This window comes from Schistocerca gregaria, chromosome X (assembly GCF_023897955.1).
Source record: "Schistocerca gregaria isolate iqSchGreg1 chromosome X, iqSchGreg1.2, whole genome shotgun sequence".
NCBI lineage: Eukaryota > Metazoa > Arthropoda > Insecta > Orthoptera > Acrididae > Schistocerca > Schistocerca gregaria.
This window is the reverse complement of record NC_064931.1, coordinates 635,395,122-635,414,695: the sequence shown is the minus strand read 5'-3', so window position 1 is coordinate 635,414,695 and position 19,574 is coordinate 635,395,122. Positions and strand designations below refer to the sequence as shown.

The 19,574-nt window shown below is 45.2% G+C and overlaps 1 protein-coding gene across 1 annotated transcript in view; it reads left to right on the top strand.

The window, feature by feature from the left end:
* The window catches only part of LOC126299622 (plexin-B), a 1,140,690-nt gene that overhangs the window by 1,068,374 nt on the left and 52,742 nt on the right, over positions 1-19,574 (top strand). Inside the window, exons 8-9 of the mRNA XM_049991664.1 lie at positions 11,750-11,986; positions 16,134-16,391. Coding sequence (XP_049847621.1) covers positions 11,750-11,986; positions 16,134-16,391 — 495 coding nt within the window. The remainder of the gene's footprint in view (positions 1-11,749; positions 11,987-16,133; positions 16,392-19,574) is intronic.

Below are 19,574 nucleotides of genomic sequence, written 5' to 3'. Positions count from 1 at the left end.
AAGTCCTTTTCTGACTCTGACACAATTACATTGCCATCGGCAACCCTCAGACTTTTTATTTCTTCTCCCTGAACTTTAATACCCCTTCCAAATATTCCTTTGTTTCCTTTACTGCATGTTCAGTGTACAGATTATTCATAATTTATTTATACATCCCATATTTAGAGAAACAGCCATTAACTTTGATGTCTTATCTCGGTTTTTCCAATCGCCCAGCAACTTTTCTACGTGCAACAGCATCATCCGCGAACTTCGCGGAGTTTCCAATTTTTATATATGGTTTGGTAAATAAAATAGGAAGGTCGGTGCCGTTGCAACATTCCTATAAACAACAGCATCATCCCCGAGCAGACTCATGGAGTTTCCTATTTTTGTATATTATCTAGTGAATAGGCCCAGTGAGGCTGTCCGGGGATGATATTGTTGTTTATAGAACAGTTGCAACGGCAGAAAACTGTAATAAACTCGCAGATGATCGAGGCGTTGTGAAAGAAGTGCCAGTTGAGCCTCAACGTGAATAAATATAACCTTCTGTGCATAAATAGGTGGAGGGACCAACTACTGTTCGCTGTTCGATTACTTTATTGCCAATAAATCACAGGAATCAGTAATAACCGTAAGTTATATCACACTTTCTTGGGGTGTTTCTGAAATTACTCATACATCTGCCGGTTTAGCCCCCTTAAGAAGGAAATGTTCAGTTCTGTCTGGTAGGAAATTCTGAATTGAATTTGAATTTTGTGGTGAGGTCTTACGGGACCAAAATGCTGAGGTCATCGGTCCCTAAGCTTACACATTATATGATCTGACTTCCGCTAAGGACGACACACACACCCATGACCGAGGGAGGACTTGAACCTCCAACGGGGGGAGCCGCATGAACCGTGACAAGACGCCGAATACCTCGCGGCTATCCCGCGCGGCAGAAGTTCTAAAAAAAAATGGTTCAAATGGCTCTGAGCACTGTGGGACTTAACATCTATGGTCATCAGTCTCCTAGAACTTAGAACTACTTAAACCTAACTAACCTAAGGACATCACACAACACCCAGTCATCACGAGGCAGAGAAAATCCCTGACCCCGCCGGGAATCGAACCCGGGAACCCGAGCGCCCAGAAGTTCTGAATCCAGTCCCAAATTGGTTCTCATATTCCGTAAGCTCGTATTTTCTTTCATGCAGACACTGATAGCCACTGAATTCGAATACGAAGTATCTTGGGTGTCGCGCAATTCAAAGGTTCATTTTGTACTATCACATTGTCCAGACATTTGTTAATGATTCCTGTCTCGTCTAATGCATCCATTGCGTCTATTTCTGTCCATTACTTACGAATTCTACAAAGGCATGCTCTTTTCTTGTCAGGTAAGACATAAATGTGGGGAGGATAATGCGCTCCGTCGTCCAGCACCTTTGTCTCTCGACTGTATTCACTATGAATGTTACTGAAAAGCTTAAAAGATGCCCCGAGGTGCGAATGAACTCGGATCCCTGCCTTTGCTGGGCAGTGAGCTTCCAATCGCGCCATCCATGCATCCCATACAAAGTTTCATCTAGACCACCCACCACCCATCGCTACGACCCCCCCCCCCCCTTCCCCCGACTACGTCAATATCTTCGAATTTCCACTGGGGATCGTGTCCCCTATCTGGAGAGATTCGTTATTTTTCGCCTTTCAGACATGTCTGGGAATAGGTAGGCAGCCACTGAGGCTTGAAGTGACATCTATGTCACGATTGTTGTCATAAATCCATCATATGTTGTTGTACCTCAACGCTTGTTGGTCTCATCGTCGTATGTCATCGTATTTGTCACGTAGTTAAAGATTTATTCTCTTACAATAAAAAACTGTTTAAGTCTAATAAAAACTGCTTCTAGTGTCCTGCTTGTGAACAAATTTTTAAACCATTGCAAATTTTGCATTCTTTTCTTTCTTCTTTTAAAAATGAATATAGTTTTGAGAGTAATGTACAAATTAGTGACAGTAAAAAAGACGCGACGCATATTCTTCGCGGTGGTTTCAAACAGTACGAAGAATAGTTGTGTACAGTGCATGTTGGCTGAGTTCGTGCATAGGTCCTCCATCTGCCCTCTGGGTGAAAACACACGGCGTGAGCGGTTCGGCACTAAGTAAAACATTCAGTGTGACCCAGCGACACGAATATCGAATTTCTGCCCATTACTTGCCGTGTCACTGCGAGAAATCCAAGTGGCGGCGTCGATGCCGTCACGCCAACGTGGCGACTTGTCGAGCGCCGGGGCGAACAAGATGGCGCTGACAGCACCAAATTTGTCTCTCTCCTCGCAACGAACTTCTCCTCCCGTCTGTCACGCATTCGCGTGTGCCTCTGTGATTTTTCCCCTGCTCTCTCCAACCGCTTCTAACTAGTTGAAATCGTCGTACAGGATAACCCTTCTGCAGTAAGTGTGCTCGTTTGTGTTGCTACTGTAGTTTAAGGCGCACTTTAGAATTAGCCCAAAAAAAAAAACACACGTGTTGTTTGGAAGAGTAGAATCAAATTAGTCTGATTTACTCTGTGCTTGTGCACATTTCAGACGAAGCTGTCGATCTTTGTCATATTGCGAAAGACATGATTAAATAAATTGCAGAATTACACTCCTGGAAACTGAAATAAGAACACCGTGAATTCATTGTCCCAGGAAGGGGAAACTTTATTGACACATTCCTGGGGTCAGATACATCACATGATCACACTGACATAACCACAGGCACGTAGACACAGGCAACAGAGCATGCACAATGACGGCACTAGTACAGTGTATATCCACCTTTCGCAGCAATGCAGGCTGCTATTCTCCCATGGAGACGATCGTAGAGATACTGGATGTAGTCCTGTGGAACGGCTTGCCATGCCATTTCCACCTGGCGCCTCAGTTGGACCAGCGTTCGTGCTGGACGTGCAGACCGCGTGAGACGACGCTTCATCCAGTCCCAAACATGCTCAATGGGCGACAGATCCGGAGATCTTGCTGGCCAGGGTTGTTGACTTACACCTTCTAGAGCACGTTGGGTGGCACGGGATACATGCGGACGTGCATTGTCCTGTTGGAACAGCAAGTTCCCTTGCCGGTCTAGGAATGGTAGAACGATGGGTTCGATGACGGTTTGGATATACCGTGCACTATTCAGTGTCCCCTCGACGATCACCAGAGGTGTACGGCCAGTGTAGGAGATCGCTCCCCACACCATAATGCCGGGTGTTGGCCCTGTGTGCCTCGGTCGTATGCAGTCCTGATTGTGGCGCTCACCTGCACGGCGCCAAACACGCATACGACCATCATTGGCACCAAGGCAGAAGCGACTCTCATCGCTGAAGACGACACGTCTCCATTCGTCCCTCCATTCACGCCTGTCGCGACACCACTGGAGGCGGGCTGCACGATGTTGGGGCGTGAGCGGAAGACGGCCTAACGGTATGCGGGACCGTAGCCCAGCTTCATGGAGACGGTTGCGAATGGTCCTCGCCTATACCCCAGGAGCAACAGTGTCCCTAATTTGCTGGCAAGTGGCAGTGCGGTCCCCTACAGCACTGCGTAGGATCCTACGGTCTTGGCGTGCATCCGTGCGTCGCTGCGGTCCGGTCCCAGGTCGACGGGCACGTGCACCTTCCGCCGACCACTGGCGACAACATCGGTGTACTTTGGAGACCTCACGCCCCACGTGTTGAGCAATTCGCCGGTACGTCCACCCGGCCTCCCGCATGCCCACTATACGCCCTCGCTCAAAGTCCGTCAACTGCACATACGGTTCACGTCCACGCTGTCGCGGCATGCTACCAGTGTTAAAGACTGCGATGGAGCTCCGTATGCCACGGCAAACTGGCTGACACTGACGGCGGCGGTGCACAAATGCTGCGCAGCTAGCGCCATTCGACGGCCAACACCGCGATTCCTGGTGTGTCCGCTGTGCCGTGCGTGTGATCATTGCTTGTACAGCCCTCTCGCAGTGTCCGGAGCAAGTATGGTGGGTCTGACACACCGGTGTCAATGTGTTCTTTTTTCCATTTCCAGGAGTGTAGATAAAAAATCTGAAAATAAAGCTGGGCAATGGAAACAAGGAACAGTTCACGTGTCCGCTTCCACATTTGCCATCGCGTTATTATTGTAGCAGCAGCAACACTCATCCCACATGTTACTATAAGACAATTTGAATGTGCGAGTGGACACAGTGAAAGAAGTGTTCTGCCAGTATTACCTTCCAACGGATTTCAAACTTTCCACATTTCATTCCATCAACAGTTCTCCGAATGGTGTCTACGAATAGTGCAAAGTGTTGCAATGTCTCCGGGTAAGATTTAGTTTACGAATGAATCATCAATTACAAACGATGGGCAAATCAATCTTGACAGTACACTCGACTGGTTGAGCGAAGTGAATATACAATGATCTTGAGCTGTCAGTGTGTCTCATTATTGATCCCTGTTTTATTAACACGACTCTGAAAAGTATTTAAAGTTTCTAACAGATATGCTGCTGCAATTCTTGGATTACATCTCAACGTAAGGAAGTCTTTGTGCTACCAACATGACCGATGTCCCTCTCATTCCGTACAAATAATTGCAAATCATTGAGAGATTACTGGATCAGTCGTTCGGGAAACAAAAAAATGGCATGTCGCTAACCAGACTTAACATCCTTAACACTTAACATGACCGATGTCCCTCTCATTCCGTACAAATAATTGCAAATCATTGAGAGATTACTGAATCAGTCGTTCGGGAAACAAAAAATGGCATGTCGCTAACCAGACTTAACATCCTTAACACTTGTAGACTAACTTCTGTGGAGAAGATTAAAACAAAACGTCTACAAGGAAACATCGACGACTACCGATGGCCTGAAATTCCGTATAACGTGTCCCTAACTAAACTCCGTCCGAGCTGGCCATGAAGGCCCAACGGTACCGACCGGCCGCCGTATCATCATCAGTCCACAGATGTCACTGGATGCGGATATGGAGAGGCATGTGGTCAGCATATCGCTCTCCCAGTCGTATCTCAGTTTACGAGACCAGAGCCGCTACTTCTCAATCAAGTAGCTCCTCAGTTTGCCTAACAAGGGTTGCGTGCACCCCGCTTGCCAACAACGCTCGACAGACCGGATGGTCACCCATCCAAGTGCTAGCCCATCCCAACAGCGCTTAACTCCGGTGATCTGACGGGAACCGGTGTTGACCACTGCGGCAAGGCCGTTGGCAACATGTGCCTAAGCTGAGATAAATCCACATGAAATTAAATGTGCATGCAGTATTGTACATTATCGAAGGATGGTTCAAATGGCTCTTAGCACTCTGGGACTTAACATTTGATGTCATCAGGCCCTATCGAAGGATGCGGACGTCCCTATGTAACGTGGAACCGATCACTAGATGTCACGAGCGGTAGACGCGCCAGTATAAAAGGAGCTTAGGTATGCAGTGTTGTCCGTAGGGAAGCAGTTAACAGCAGTGACTTCCAACGTGGATTAGTCACTGGATGTCGCCTGAATAACAAATCCATCTTGAACATTCCAACCCTTGGCTGTTGGTGATGCGATTGTGAAGTGGAAATGCGAAGAAACTACCACAGTTAAACCAAGACCAGGAAGACCTCACATAATGACGGTCAGGAACCGTCGAGCAGTGCTGAGGTTGGTGGTAAAAATCGCATGAAATCAGTGGAATCAATCACCCGTGAGCTCCAAACTGCTACCAGCAGTCCAACCGTGCGCTGGGAGTTAAAAAGGATACAATGTTCGAGGAGCTCCTCACAACCCTCACATTTCCCAAGTCAGTGCTAAGCGACGCTCAACGGTGACCCAACTGGACAATGGATGACTGGAAACGAATGTTTTTGAAGTGCTGAATCTCACGCTATACACTGTGTACATGGAGAACGTTACTTGCCATCATGTTTACTGCCAACTGTGGAATCCGGGCAATTGGTCTTAAAGTAGAGATGTCTTTCGTGGTTATTGTGTGGTTCTCTTATTGTGCTTAATAAAGTGCTGAATATGAAAGAATAAGAACATTTTACAGCACTGTGTACTGCGTACAGTTGTGGAATGGTTCGGAGACGATAATGATTTGAGTTAGCATGACAGTGCACCCTGTCATAAAACAGCGTCTGTGAGGCAGTGGTTTGTGGGTAATAACATTACTGAAATGGACTGACATTCCCAGAGTTCCGACCTGAACCCAATGGAACACCTGTGGGATGAGCTAGAAAGCTGACTTCTTTCCAGACCCCAGCGTCCAACCATCTCTGGTTTCGCCTCTTGAGGAAGATTGGGCTGTCATTCCTCAACAGACATTCAGACACCTCATTGAAAGTTTCCCCAGCAGAGTTCAAGTGATCATAAAGGCGAGGGGTGGACACTAACAGACGTCTGTTCACTAACAGACGTCCGCCTTCAAGTTATGCTGTACCAGGATCTTCCACATATTTTACTGTATTTTCGATCTTATGCGACTCAGAGCATGTAGACATTGAAGGCTGAATCCTCGTATAGACTGACAAACTGATTGCAGATCTCATGTTATGCAACATGGCGCGTAATGGTGCTGTGTACGTAAGTAATGGACGGTTGTTAGGCCGAAATCACGACTATGTGATCTGTGCTACTATATAAAGATAAGTCGTTGTTTAACATTGTTACCAAAAATTTCGAAATTTTTACACGATTCTCTACTGAAAATCCAGGCGGCATAGGGTTCATACTTTTTGATGGATGGTTTTTAAGGCGGTTTTCCATCTGCCTCGGCGAATGCGGGCTGGTTCCCCTTATTCCGCCTCAGTTACACCATGTCGTCGATTGCTGCGCAAACACTGTCTCCGCGTACGCATACACTATAATTACTCTACCTCGCAAACAATGGGGTTACACTCGTCTGGAATGCGACGTTCCCGGAGGGGTCCACTGGGGGCCGAACCGCACAGTAACCCTGTGTTCGGTGTGGGGCAGCGGTGGGGTGAGTGGACTGCCGCAACCTGTTGTGGGGTTGTGAACCACTGAGGGCTACGGCGGGGACGAAGCCTCTCCGTCATTTCTAGGTCCCCAGTTCAATACACACATACATACATACAAATGTAACATATACATGAGAAAAGATGTTACCATAAGCCGACCAAAGTGGCCGAGCGGTTCTTGGCGCTACAGTCTGGAACCGCGCGATCGCTGCGGTAGGAGGTTCGAATCCTGTCTCGGGCACGGATGTGTGTGATGTCTTTAGGTTAGTTAGGTTTAAGTAGTTCTAAGTTCTAGGGGACTGATGACCTCAACAGTTAAGTCCCATAGCGCTCAGAGCCATTTGAACGAATTTTGTTAGCAAGAATTTCGAAAAGTTCTTGGGCGATTTACTTCAAACTTTTACACGTTACTCAAATAAACAACCAGACGAACATAAACTATATGTATATTTAAACGACGATGTACAAGTTTTCTGTTACAACCGACTGCGAAAAAGAAAATCTGCTTTGAAAATGAGCATTTTCGATTTCTTTCTACACAAAAATTGTACATACAACAATGTGTTCTTGTGTTTTCTTCCCCGCATGCGTTTCCAAAGGAACAGGCACTACGGCGTCTACAGCCGTTATGAAACACATTAAACGTATTCGGAATTGCGAATATGGGCAAACATGAGCCTTCGATTGCTATGACGACAATGAAAATTAGTTTTTTTTAGAAATTAAAAACAGTCTTGATTGCAACTTTTCATTTTTATTGGAGTGACCGGTTTCGATTTTATTTAAGAACAGTCTTCAGACTCTAAAAAGACATATTACCAGATAGAATGATCGTTATAATAGCAAGTGCGTATAACAAAATGTAGAACTAATAAATAAATAAATATACATTTTGTTATATATATTCTTACTATTATAACGATCCCTCTATCTGGTAATATGTTTTTTTTCCGAGTCTGAAAATGGTTCTTAAATATAATCGAAACCGCTCACTCCAATAAAAATAAAAAGTTGCGATCAAGACTGTTTGTAATCTTTAAATTTTAATCTTAAAGATCTCTGATAATGTTTAAAAAAATTAATAAAAATTTGTGCCGGGCCGGGACTCGAACGCGGATTTACCGCTTATCGTGAGCGGTTGCCTTACCATTTTTTTATGATGAGGACAACACAAACACTCAGTCCTCGGGCAGAGAAACTCGCCAACCCGGCCGGGAATCGAACTCGGGACCCTGTGACCCAGAATTTGGCTATCCGAGCACGGCGCAGGTCCAGACCCAAACTCCCATATGTCGTGAACCATGTTGTACAACCTGTACTCGTACATCCATTAAGTAGTTCATAGCGGCTGTAGTCGCCGCAGTGCCTGTTGCTTTGGACATGCATGCTTGTATCGTATTTATCCGCCGGCATCGGGCAAGCGACTTTCAAGTAAAATGTCTTACCCATACGGGAATATAGATAATGGATATAAGGGCACAGATTGTAGATACATGGTTGACGACATATGGAAGTTGGGACCTGGCTGTGAGTCATGCTCGGATAGCCAAATGGTAAGGCGGCACCTCACGACAAGCGGGAAATGCGGCTTCGAGTTCCGATACGACACAAATTTTCATTTTAGTCGTCCATTCTACAGCTGGTGGTTCTCCATATTCGCAATTGCAAATGCATTTAATGCACTTAGTATCCACGACTTACCGGCTTCTATTTAGAATACGGCTATGGGATCTGAATCTTGCGAAATTTTTTAGTCTTACCCTACCCGTTCACAGATTTTAATGGTTCAAATTGCTCTAAGCGCTATGGGACTTAACATCTGAGGTCATCAGACCCCTAGACTTAGATATAATTAAACCTAACTAACCTAAGGACATCACACACATCCATGCCCGAGGCAGGATTCGAACCTGCGACCGTAGCAGACGCGCGGTTCTGGACTGAAGCGCCTAGAACCGCTCGGCAACAGCGGCGGCATTCACAGATTAAAGCTTTGCACAGTACTTTCATTGAAGCTACTATTATCAAAGATAAAGCATCTCTAGAGGTGTCTCTCGTGTCACTTTATACCCATTTACTTTAAGCGACGATAATTCCCAATCAGCGTTTCGTTTGCATTGACAACAAACAAAACCCAAGGTTAGAGACAGCGCTATGAGACGACAGAGAGGGGTAGAGGGGGGAATGGACATAGAGTGCGGAGAAGGAGAGTGACAGTGACGAGGGATGAGAAATTGGGCAGATTGAGGGGGAGAAGGAGGAGATGAACGATGAGAGAGGGGAAGAGGAAAGGTGCAGAGAGAACGGGAGGAAGGAGTTAGGAATGCATATCAAATTCCCACACATATTTAGTAGCTGCGCAGCATTGCCACTTTCGCTAGTTTCTTAATGGTTCAAATTGCTCTAAGCGCTATGGGACTTAACATCTGAGGTCATCAGATCTTCAGATTCTGACGCAAGTTTGTATTTAACACTTCCGTAGTTGAAATATTTTTATAGGTGCTTGATAATGTCGCCTTAGTCGGAGCTGACCAGTAGCACAACAAATAAAAAATAAATTTACAAACTACAACGGTCAATGTTGACTTTTATGAAATACATCGAGTCTGTGGACCAACACACAAACAAGATCATCAAGATTAGACGTACATGTCGCATCGAGGCGATCAAGCTCTCCACATGCGAATGTAACGAGAAGCAGCTCTAACAAATTGGGCAGTGGGACAGACCTTTCCCCGTACTCCATTGTGGTGCTCACAGTATAGCTGCAGATCTGCAGAAACTTGCAAGCGTTTCGAGGAACGCTTCGCCTCGGCCGTTCGCGTCGCTTTGAACGCAAGCCGCACCTACAGGCATATCCCTTTCTAGGTAAGGAGCGCGGCAGCTGGGTCAGATCCGATATACCGAACGAAGCGTTCTGCGGGCGTTGCGTCCGTAGCGGTCCGCTGTCCGACGCGACAGAGCCGCTGCTTTGATGTAATTTTGGTGCTCCCGAAACGAGTCGGTCGCGTCATTCGCAGGGATCGGCTGCCAGGCCTTTCCTCTATTGTTCCTGAAATCGCGTGTGCGTGGCATTTAATTAATCTGCGCGTTGCGTGTCTGTCCGATTGTTGGTGCTGATGTGTCTTCCAAAATACGAGTTAAGCCCGCTAACGTGGCATCCCATCGTCTGTGATGAAAGTCATCTATCTGACCGAAAATGATAGCTGCTTGGCAGAATTAACATGCAATACAATTGTTATATTATGGTTCAGTACATTCCTTGCTCCATATCGGATCGTGATTTATCTTTGTTAATAACTGCAAACAAACAAAAAAATGTAAGGCATGCTCAATCAAGGGCCATGTCAAAGCTGAAAGTAATTCTGGGGTGTCTAATGCCAAGTTGACACAATTACTGTATCGACGGTGTTTTAGTGATTCAAGCAGCTGGATAATATGGATTCTACTGCACGACAGACAACTCACCAGTGTCTGATGCCTACCTGTATGAGCCGGCCGCGGTGGTCTCGCGGTTCTAGGCGCGCAGTCCGGAACCATGCGACTGCTACGGTCGCAGGTTCGAATCCTGCCTCGGGCATGGATGTGTGTGATGTCCTTAGGTTAGTTAGGTTTAAGTAGTTCTAAGTTCTAGGGGACTAATGACCATTGCAGTTGAGTCCCATAGTGCTCAGAGCCATTTTTTTGATACCTATGAAGTAGGAAATAGTAATAATCAGTCATTCTGTCACGGCCGCGCGGTTAGAAGCTCCATGTCACTAATTGCACGGCCCCTCCCGCCGGAGGTTCGTGTCCTCCCTCGGGCATGGGTATGTGTGCTGTCTTTAGCGTAAGTTAGTTTAAGTAGTGTGTAAGTCTAGGGACCGATGACCTCAGCAGTTTGGTTCCTTAGAAATTCACATACATTTGAACAACCTAACTATAGTTTGCAATCATAGAAGCCGAGGCGGATTCTTTCTCTCTCTTGCTCGAAGTAATAGAGTACGAATAACTCTGCTTTCGCCATGGCGTTAGGCGACAGATTTAGAGATGGGTTATTTTGGACGCAGAACTACAGCAGATTTGGCATATGTATTATCGATTTGTGTTCCCTTAATATTAAGGTTGTTATTCACTCCGAGCTAACAATTTATATTTTTGTCACCAGGATTTGTAGTGTCATAGTCCGTACTTAACTAGAAAAGTATAGTCATAGTCCTTACTTAACTAGAAAAGTGTTCATATGTATGTCTGGATTAGACAAAATGCCCACTTGCTTCTGTGAATGGCTGCTTGCCTGAAGTGTGAATAACTCTGGTATATTGAGCATGAATAGGCTAAATATAAGGAGCGACCAAAAAGTTCCCGCTCGAAGACCGTACAATCCATAAACGGTATACCAATGGAGCAAAATCGCTGTGGGCAGTGATCCTGTCGTACCACTGACGCATCAGGCTGATGAAACTAGTTTGGTAAAACAACTTATGTTGTGTGAAGAAGTACATAACTGCCTACTTCGCATCCTCGTCCGGCTGAAATCGCCGACCCTTCAAGTCCGTTACAAGTCTAAAGCTTCATATAAAAAGGCTGCGTCGGAAAATTTGGTGCGATCGTAATTGTTCGATCATTATTAGATGCGCACTGTAAATTCAGAATTTCCCAGTTTGTGGTCTATTCAGACATTTTCGCTAAGAACGCAACCTGTCGCACCTTGGAACACCGAGGATGTGGTTCATTGTTGTAAGTATTTACGCTGTTCCAGATTCATGAATTAATGTGCAACGCTTGTCTTTTTGTTCGCAGAATCCAGTGCAACTCGTGACCCACGGAGCCAACTACTGCCCACGTTTCAGGCATCCCAAGGAAGATATTCTGCTGCCAAACAACGTACCAAAAGAGATCGTATTAGAGGTGGAGAACCTTCCCCATCCGCAAGTAGGCCACACTGGTTTTCAGTGCATCGTGAATATCGAGGATGCCAAGATGATGGTCCCTGCTCGCGTCGAGTCCAATCGCTTCATCGTGTGTGACAAAACGACGGTAGGTATTACATCATTTCTGCCGTATCAAAACTGAATATTACATAATTTGTTTCCAATTTATTAAGTTAACACAAGTAGATAAGATGCGAATAGTGTAGCAAAAGAGACTTCTTTTGTGCATAAAATGAGTAACATCACATGGGCCTAGTGGTCTTATTCTGCGGACTTAGCTATAGAAGCATGTGTTGTAGAAAATCTAATTATCAGAGGTAATGGCTGAAGAGTAAATGCCGTGTTAAGAACGATGTCTGGTGTATCTCCTAAAAATCCTGCCCAGGACTTTTTAAGGTGCTTACTGTTTTGACAACTCTTTCATATTAATTGTACACATTAATGCTGTTTATTGTTAGAAGTATTTCTTTTACTCCTATCACATAAATGAGTACAAAATATGATTTTGAAAGAAACTAAGAAATCTTTGTGTAAGGGTTAAGCATCAGTTCACGAAAGTTTCAGACAGATGCGTATTCAGTATTTGAACTTTCCAGAGCCTATGAAATATCCTGTGGGAAATGTAGCTGTTTTTAAAGTAAAGTAAGGAATTTTCAGTCTGTGATTTTCTTCCGCTCCGTTGAAGAGTAACTCAGCTTATAGTTAATGTGAAGTAAATTAAATGAATTTGGCAGTAAATCATTCTGTTTTGTTTTGCTTGGATAACATGTACAACTCTGACTTCTTCAATCAGCTTAGAGATTCCGTTCGGTGGGATCTGGCTAATATGACTCATCCAGGTTCGGTTTTGTAATATTTTCAGCGCATAACTGTATACCTCCCATGATAATTAATATGTCACTTCGTTATTGTGTTAGTAGAGCTATAAAAACTGTTGTCGACAGTGAAGTTTCCCGGCAGATTAAAACTGTGTATCGGACCGAGACTCGAACTCTGGTTCTTTGCATTTCGCGGGCAAGTGCTCTACCATCTGAGCTACCCAAACACGACTCACGACCGGTCCTCGCAGCTTCAATTCTGCCAGTACCTCGTCTCCTACCTTCCAAACTTCATAGAAGCTCTTTTGTGAACTTGGAGTCGTGCTTGGGTAGCTCAGATGGTAGAGCACTTGCCCGCGAAGGGCAAAGGTCCCGAGTTCGAGTCTCGGTCCGGCACACAGTTTTAATCTGCCAGGAAGTTTCATATCAGCGCACATTCCGCTGCAGAGTGAAAATCTCATTCTGTTGTTGACAGTGTCTAACAATCACTGTATATCAAGGTTCAAACCATGTTTTGGACAGAAATCAATCTCCAGAGGTAGTGTCTTACTTTCAACGAACCTATTAGTAAACGAATGACTTACAGGTGGACTTCCATGTGAAATTGTAGAACTTGCTACATTTCGAAAGGTTTCTCCTCCCTTGGAATATGCGGTCCCATTGACACTGGGCGAACTGACGCAGCTGTTGCTTTTGCTCATCTCATGGGGACGTGCTAGACACACTATCTGATCAAAAGTAACCGGACACCTTATTGGACATTAAAATGGAGTGTGTCCATCCTCAGCCTTTATGGTGGATTGAAGGCTGCTTTGGTCTCTTCCAGTGAGATGTTCGAATGTCTGCTGAAGAATGGCAGCTCATGTTGGACTCTGGGCAGGTCCACAAACCAATTCTTCAGAAGTACTGTTTTATAACAGGGTGCAATCTGATACTGATGCAATCAGCCGTCGTCTCCGAACTGTTCCTCTACTGTACGCAGAACACAATGGTGCAAATTGTGTTTATATCCTTTCGCATTTAGCGTTTCTGAAGCGCAATACGGGGATGACAATCTAACCACGAGAAACACCCCCATACCGTAACATGACCTTCTCCGTATTTCACTCTTGGCATTACACGTGATGGCATAGTTATGACAGTGAACTAATAGTTCTGTACTGACAAGTTACTCTGTAACTGCAATATATGATCTGAAGATGGGCAGCTAGCCTGAAACCGGTCATTGAAAATAAAAAATAGCGATCAAAGACTGAAATGCCATATTCTTATTTAAAGAACGATCGCGGAAATCCCATTAAGATAATCATGTGTAGTTTTGATGAACGCAAAATCTCCAAGATTGGCGAAGTTTTACTGAGGCTCGAAATTTGGTGTGGATCTCAATGCGAGGTGCATTTAATAGTTTCCACGTCGAAAGTCTCTCTAAAAATATGGCAGAAAATCCAAAGAGATTCTCGTCCTATGTTAAGTAAACCAGCGGAAAGTCTTAGTAAGTACCTTTACTGCGCGACAGCGACGAGGTGGAAGGGCGGGGGGGGGGGGGGGGGGGGGGAGACAAGGGACCCAACCCTTCGGAGCAGGTAAAATCGTGGCAAATGTCCGGCGTGGCAAATGTCCCCACACCGTTGCATTGTTCGCATGATCATTTCACCCTCATCACCGGCATGGAAGTCCCCCAAAGTGGCGTCGATTGAAGTAAGACTTGCACTCGGCGGCCTAACTTCCACGGATGGCGCCTCCCGGCCAACAATGCCATACGATCATTTCATTTTTTCCCCTGAGCGACCCACTCTGCTGTTATACTGCTTCTTTATTGACAACATAGTACTACCCGCCTCCGTTTATGCTGGCGAGTTCGCCTCTCGTGACGCCTAGTGGTCAGTTCCGCAATACATAGGGGTATCTGTGTACTGTTGATCAGATAGTGCACGACGCCACTGACATTGGGTGACTTGATGCAGCTGTTGTACAAGGGTCACTTCGAAAGAAATGCACACTATTTTTGTAAAAATACAGTTTTCATTCTGAATGTGTGAAAGTTTTACAGTGTGGTAGATACATCATTCCCGCTTGTTTTCAAATTTAGTTCAACCGGTTCCCGTGAGTGGCGCCGTCAACAGCGTGTCTTTAAGATGGCTGCTACACTTGACGTTCATCAGAAGCAACGTGCTATCACAGAATCCCTGTGCTGTGAAAACGAGACAGTGGGAAACATCCACAAGAGGTTGAAACAGGTGTATGGACATGCTGCTGTCGATCGCAGTACAGTTAGTCGGTGGGCAAGCAGGTTACATGATGAAAACAGGCACGGCAATATTGAGGATTGTCCTCGCAGCGGCAGGCCTCGTACTGCACACACTCCAGACAATGTGCAGAGAGTTAACGAATTGGTGACTGCTGACAGACGCATCGCAGTGAACGAATTGTCACGCTACTTTGGGATAGGTGAAGGAAGTGTTTGCAGAATACTGAAAGCGTTGGCGTTAAAAAAGGTTTGTGCCAGGTGGGTTCCCAGAATGTTGACAGTGGCTCACAAAGAATCAAGAAAAACGGTATGCAGCGAACTTTTGGAACAGTACGAGAATGGTGGAGATGAATTTCTTGGGAGAATTGTGACAGGTGATGAAACACGGCTCCATCATTTTTCACCAGAGACGAAGAGGCAATCAATGGAGTGGCAAGGTGCAAATTCACTCAAGAAAAAAAAAAATATTTCAAAACTACACCTGCTTGAAAAGTTATGGCTACGGTGTTTTTCGATTCCGAAGAACTCTTGCTTGTGGACTTCACGCCAAGTGGAACCACCATAAATTCTTCAAGCTCGACTGAGTCGTGTTCGATCCCATCGGCTAAATCAGGATGTTCTGCTTTTGCACGACAATGCACGGCCACACGTCAGTCAAAAAACCGTGGAAGCGATCACAAAACTCTGATGGACCACACTGAACCACCCGCCTTACAGTCCTGACCTGCCTCCATGTGACTATCATCTCTTTGGGAAACTGAAAGACTCTCTTCGTGGATCAAGGTTTGAAGATGATGACTCCCTTGTGCACGCTGCCAAACAGTGGCTCCAGCAGGTTGGTCCAGAATTTTACCGTGCGGGTATACAGGCGCTGGTTCCAAGATGGCGTAAGGCAGTTGAGAGGGATGGAAATAATGTGGAGAAATGAAGATATTGTTCCTAAAGGATGTATCTACACACTGTAAAACTTTCAAATATGTAGAATAAAAGACATTTTTTAAAAAAAAAAAGTGTGCATTTCTTTTGGAGTGACCCTCGTATTTAGTGACTTGATGTAGGTATCCCACATAATTTAAGTATTGTGCCACTTCTGTTAATATACATAGTAAAGCACCTTGAAATCAGTTGTGTGTGTGTGTGTGTGTGTCTGTGTGTGTATACTCATTATTGTTGTAACATTTGTGCAGTATTCGTACGAAGCCAACTCTGGGGAATACCGGGCGAGTGTGACAATCGTGTGGAACCGCAACCACCACGTGGACAACATCAGCGTGATCCTGTACAAGTGCGACATCCTGGGTTCGCACCGGGAGCACCCCGACTGCTCGCTGTGTGTGACGCGAGCGGCCAAGTACCAATGCACGTGGTGCGGGCTGACCTGCAGCTACAGCGACAGCTGCCAGCGCACGCCCGTCAACGAGTGCCCCAAACCCCGCATCGACATGGTCAGTTCTTTCAAATAATGCATTCCTACCGCTCACTCTGTTTACGTCATAGCTATACTCTGTTGCCCGCCCGGTTGGCCGTGCGGTCAAACGCACCGCTTTTCGGGCGGGAAGGTTCGCCTGGTCCCCGGCACGAATCCGCCCGGCGGACTCGTGTCGAGGTCCGGTGAGCCGGCCAGTCTGTGGATGGTTTTTAGGCGGTTTTCCATATGCCACGGTGAATGCGGGCTGGTTCCCCTTATTCCGCCTCAGCTACTCTATGTCGGCGATTGCTGCGCAAACGAGTTCTCCACGTACGCGTACACCACCATTACTCTACCACGCAAACATAGAGGTTACACTCGTCTGGTGTGAGACGTTCCCTGGGGGGTCCACCGGGGGCCGAACCGCACAATAACCCTGGGTTCGGTGTGAGGTGGAGGAGGGGTGAAGTGGACTGCGGTAGTCGTCGTGGGGTTGTGGACCACTGCAGCTGCGGCGGGGACGGAGCCTCTCCGTCGTTTCTAGGCCCCCGGTTAACACACAATACAATATACTCTGTTCATCATAAGAATAAACCTGACGTAAACATTACGCCGTGTGTTCTTCCGCGTTTGCTTGAATCTCATTGGAATCCGTTTCACATGGAGCGGAAGCCAAGTTATGACCAGTGCGGTCAAGTAAAATCGTAAGGGCACGTTTTATGCTGTGCTACACGCGGGGCAACAGCTTTACCGACGCATTAAACTTGGACAGCACTGGTCAGTCAGAGGTCCAACTAACCTGTAATGATGTGAACAATTGCAGTTCAGGCGTAAAACGAGTCGAGCAAAGAAAGTATATAGCTTCGACGTCATTTAATTTGTTAAAGAGAGGTGAAATAATATTCGACAAAACTCTAGCACGATCGCGCGCTTCTTAGGTGACCAGACGGAAAGCATAAAATGCTCTCGTTCTCATCTGACACAGTATTCTGATCACAAATAAGAGTGATGAAAATTCTCAACTTTAACACAGGGTAATTTTTCTGAGCGAGCTATGTGTGATACAGAACCATACTACAGGTATTTCACCGTACTGTTGAATACTGAAGCTATTAATTAGTGTCAGTAGTCTGGTAATCTCTTAGCTCCTTCCTTATATGAATCCGAAATATACATATCAGTTCTGAAACTGTCATCTGCTACGTTGATAACGAGGCAATCAACAACGGAATCCAGGAAGCCAACCTTCTCCTCTTCTAATGACGTGCCGTTGTATATCCCGCCAGCGTTCGGCAGTGACACCTCGCAGCTTAACAGTCTGGTTATTTCTCGGGCCAAATCCCTTCTCTTGGCTTCAGGTCAGTTCTGTTGGATTCATATTGTAATGGTACAGTGGGAAACGTAAAAATGCAGCGTTTGTACAGTGTGTTAGATGGTGTGAAAACGACTGTTTTTTTTATGTTTATACGACACTTATCTACATCTGTGGCATAACACAATGGAGTAATCCAAATAAAGAGTATTTGATTTTTCTTTTTTGTCTGAAGAAATTAGATTTTTAAGTTTTCTTAATTTAAGTAACTTTTATTAATGGTCTTTCATAAAATATCGATAACTGGAGAATTTACGTTTGAAATAGAAGTCATTAAAAACAAGAAGACTTTCATTATTCATAAAAATGATGATGAATTTTACAAATACGAGATGTACGTATTTCAGATTGAACGAGGAAAAAGAAATGACTCACGTGATATTTGAACAAGCGAACCACTAAATGCGGTAAGGAACTGAGTCTACCACGCTACCAATTCCGCTAAACATCTATACCCGTATACATGGGCGTACCTAGCGAGGGGCAGGGGGGGGGGGTGGTTGGGCTGCCCGCCCCCCCCCCCCCAGAAGATTTTTGCAGTTTTTCACTAGTTTACTGTTTTATTTAATAAGAAGTGCTGTATGTTGTCTCGAGTCCTAGCTTCCTGGGACTAGTATGACCTGCCCCCCCCCCCCCCCCCCCCCCTAGTTCAGATCCTGGGCACGCCCTTGGCCTTATAGGTATCAACTGTATATAATACAGTACATCAAAAATTTATGAAAAGCTCTAAGAACAACATATTTCTCGGCGCTTTTTAACCATGTTCCACAAGCGTGTTGCACTACGGAAGAGGAAGCAGACTCAGCCATTTTCATACTGCGTATTAACAGCGCAACAACTGTCATTGTGCACGATTTTTGAAAAAAAAAACAACACATTGTTAAATCGTGATTAAGAAAAAATTGAGGCCTGTTAATACATTTGAATATCTTAAAGGTTCATTTAACGGAAACTAGTTATAATATATCTAATCATAAGTAGGGCCTACTTCCAAGAGCGTAGCAATACCATTGTAAGTGTGTTACGGATGCTGACCAATCTACGCGTTTCTGTTTGTTAAAATCAGGTTTATTCTTACGATGAACGCTGTATGGTAAACGTTTAGTTTTACCGTCAGCTGGGACGGCTTTGCTACTTGGAACAGATGACTTGGAATTTTGAAAACGATTAAGTGCGACACTCAACCAATTTCCTAAACTATTCTTGGATTAAAATAACTTTGTGACTGACTGAGATTTCAGCGAACTGAGTGTTAGGGGCCAGCCAGTAACCAGTCTCATTTCTTTCTCGAGCTCCTCGTGCTCGCCGTGTTGCCTGTTTTGCAGGGACACGCAGAGACTTGTCAAGCAAGCCACTGCAATCTGTCACTCACAAGTTATTTTATTTGATCCTTAGCCAACTGAGACGCCGCTGTTTGCATCGCACGCAGCCAATACTTGACAACGGTCTCACTGCTCCTTTCCAGCATTGTCAGGTATTTACACGTCTGTATCGGTGGTTTTTCTTTCGTCTTGGAGGGCATTATTTTTATAATCTACAAAAGCATCTCACCCTGCTCATATATTCGCACCTCAGTAAAAACCATTTGTTGTACTTAATAAAGCATAATATAATTGTCTTGGAGGAACACTTGCATATGTAAATATCATGTTACATTTGATTTTACTAACATCATTTGGTGATGATGTACTATGGAACTTGGCGGAAACGAGACAACTTTTCCGTATTTCTCTTCAGCTCGGCGTTTTTCGTTTTGTTTTACGGCCCCCGTAAATGAATGAACATTTTGTCGAACTTAACCACGCTTGCCGAATATTTTACAGTGTATACTTCTGTGTGACGTGCTTG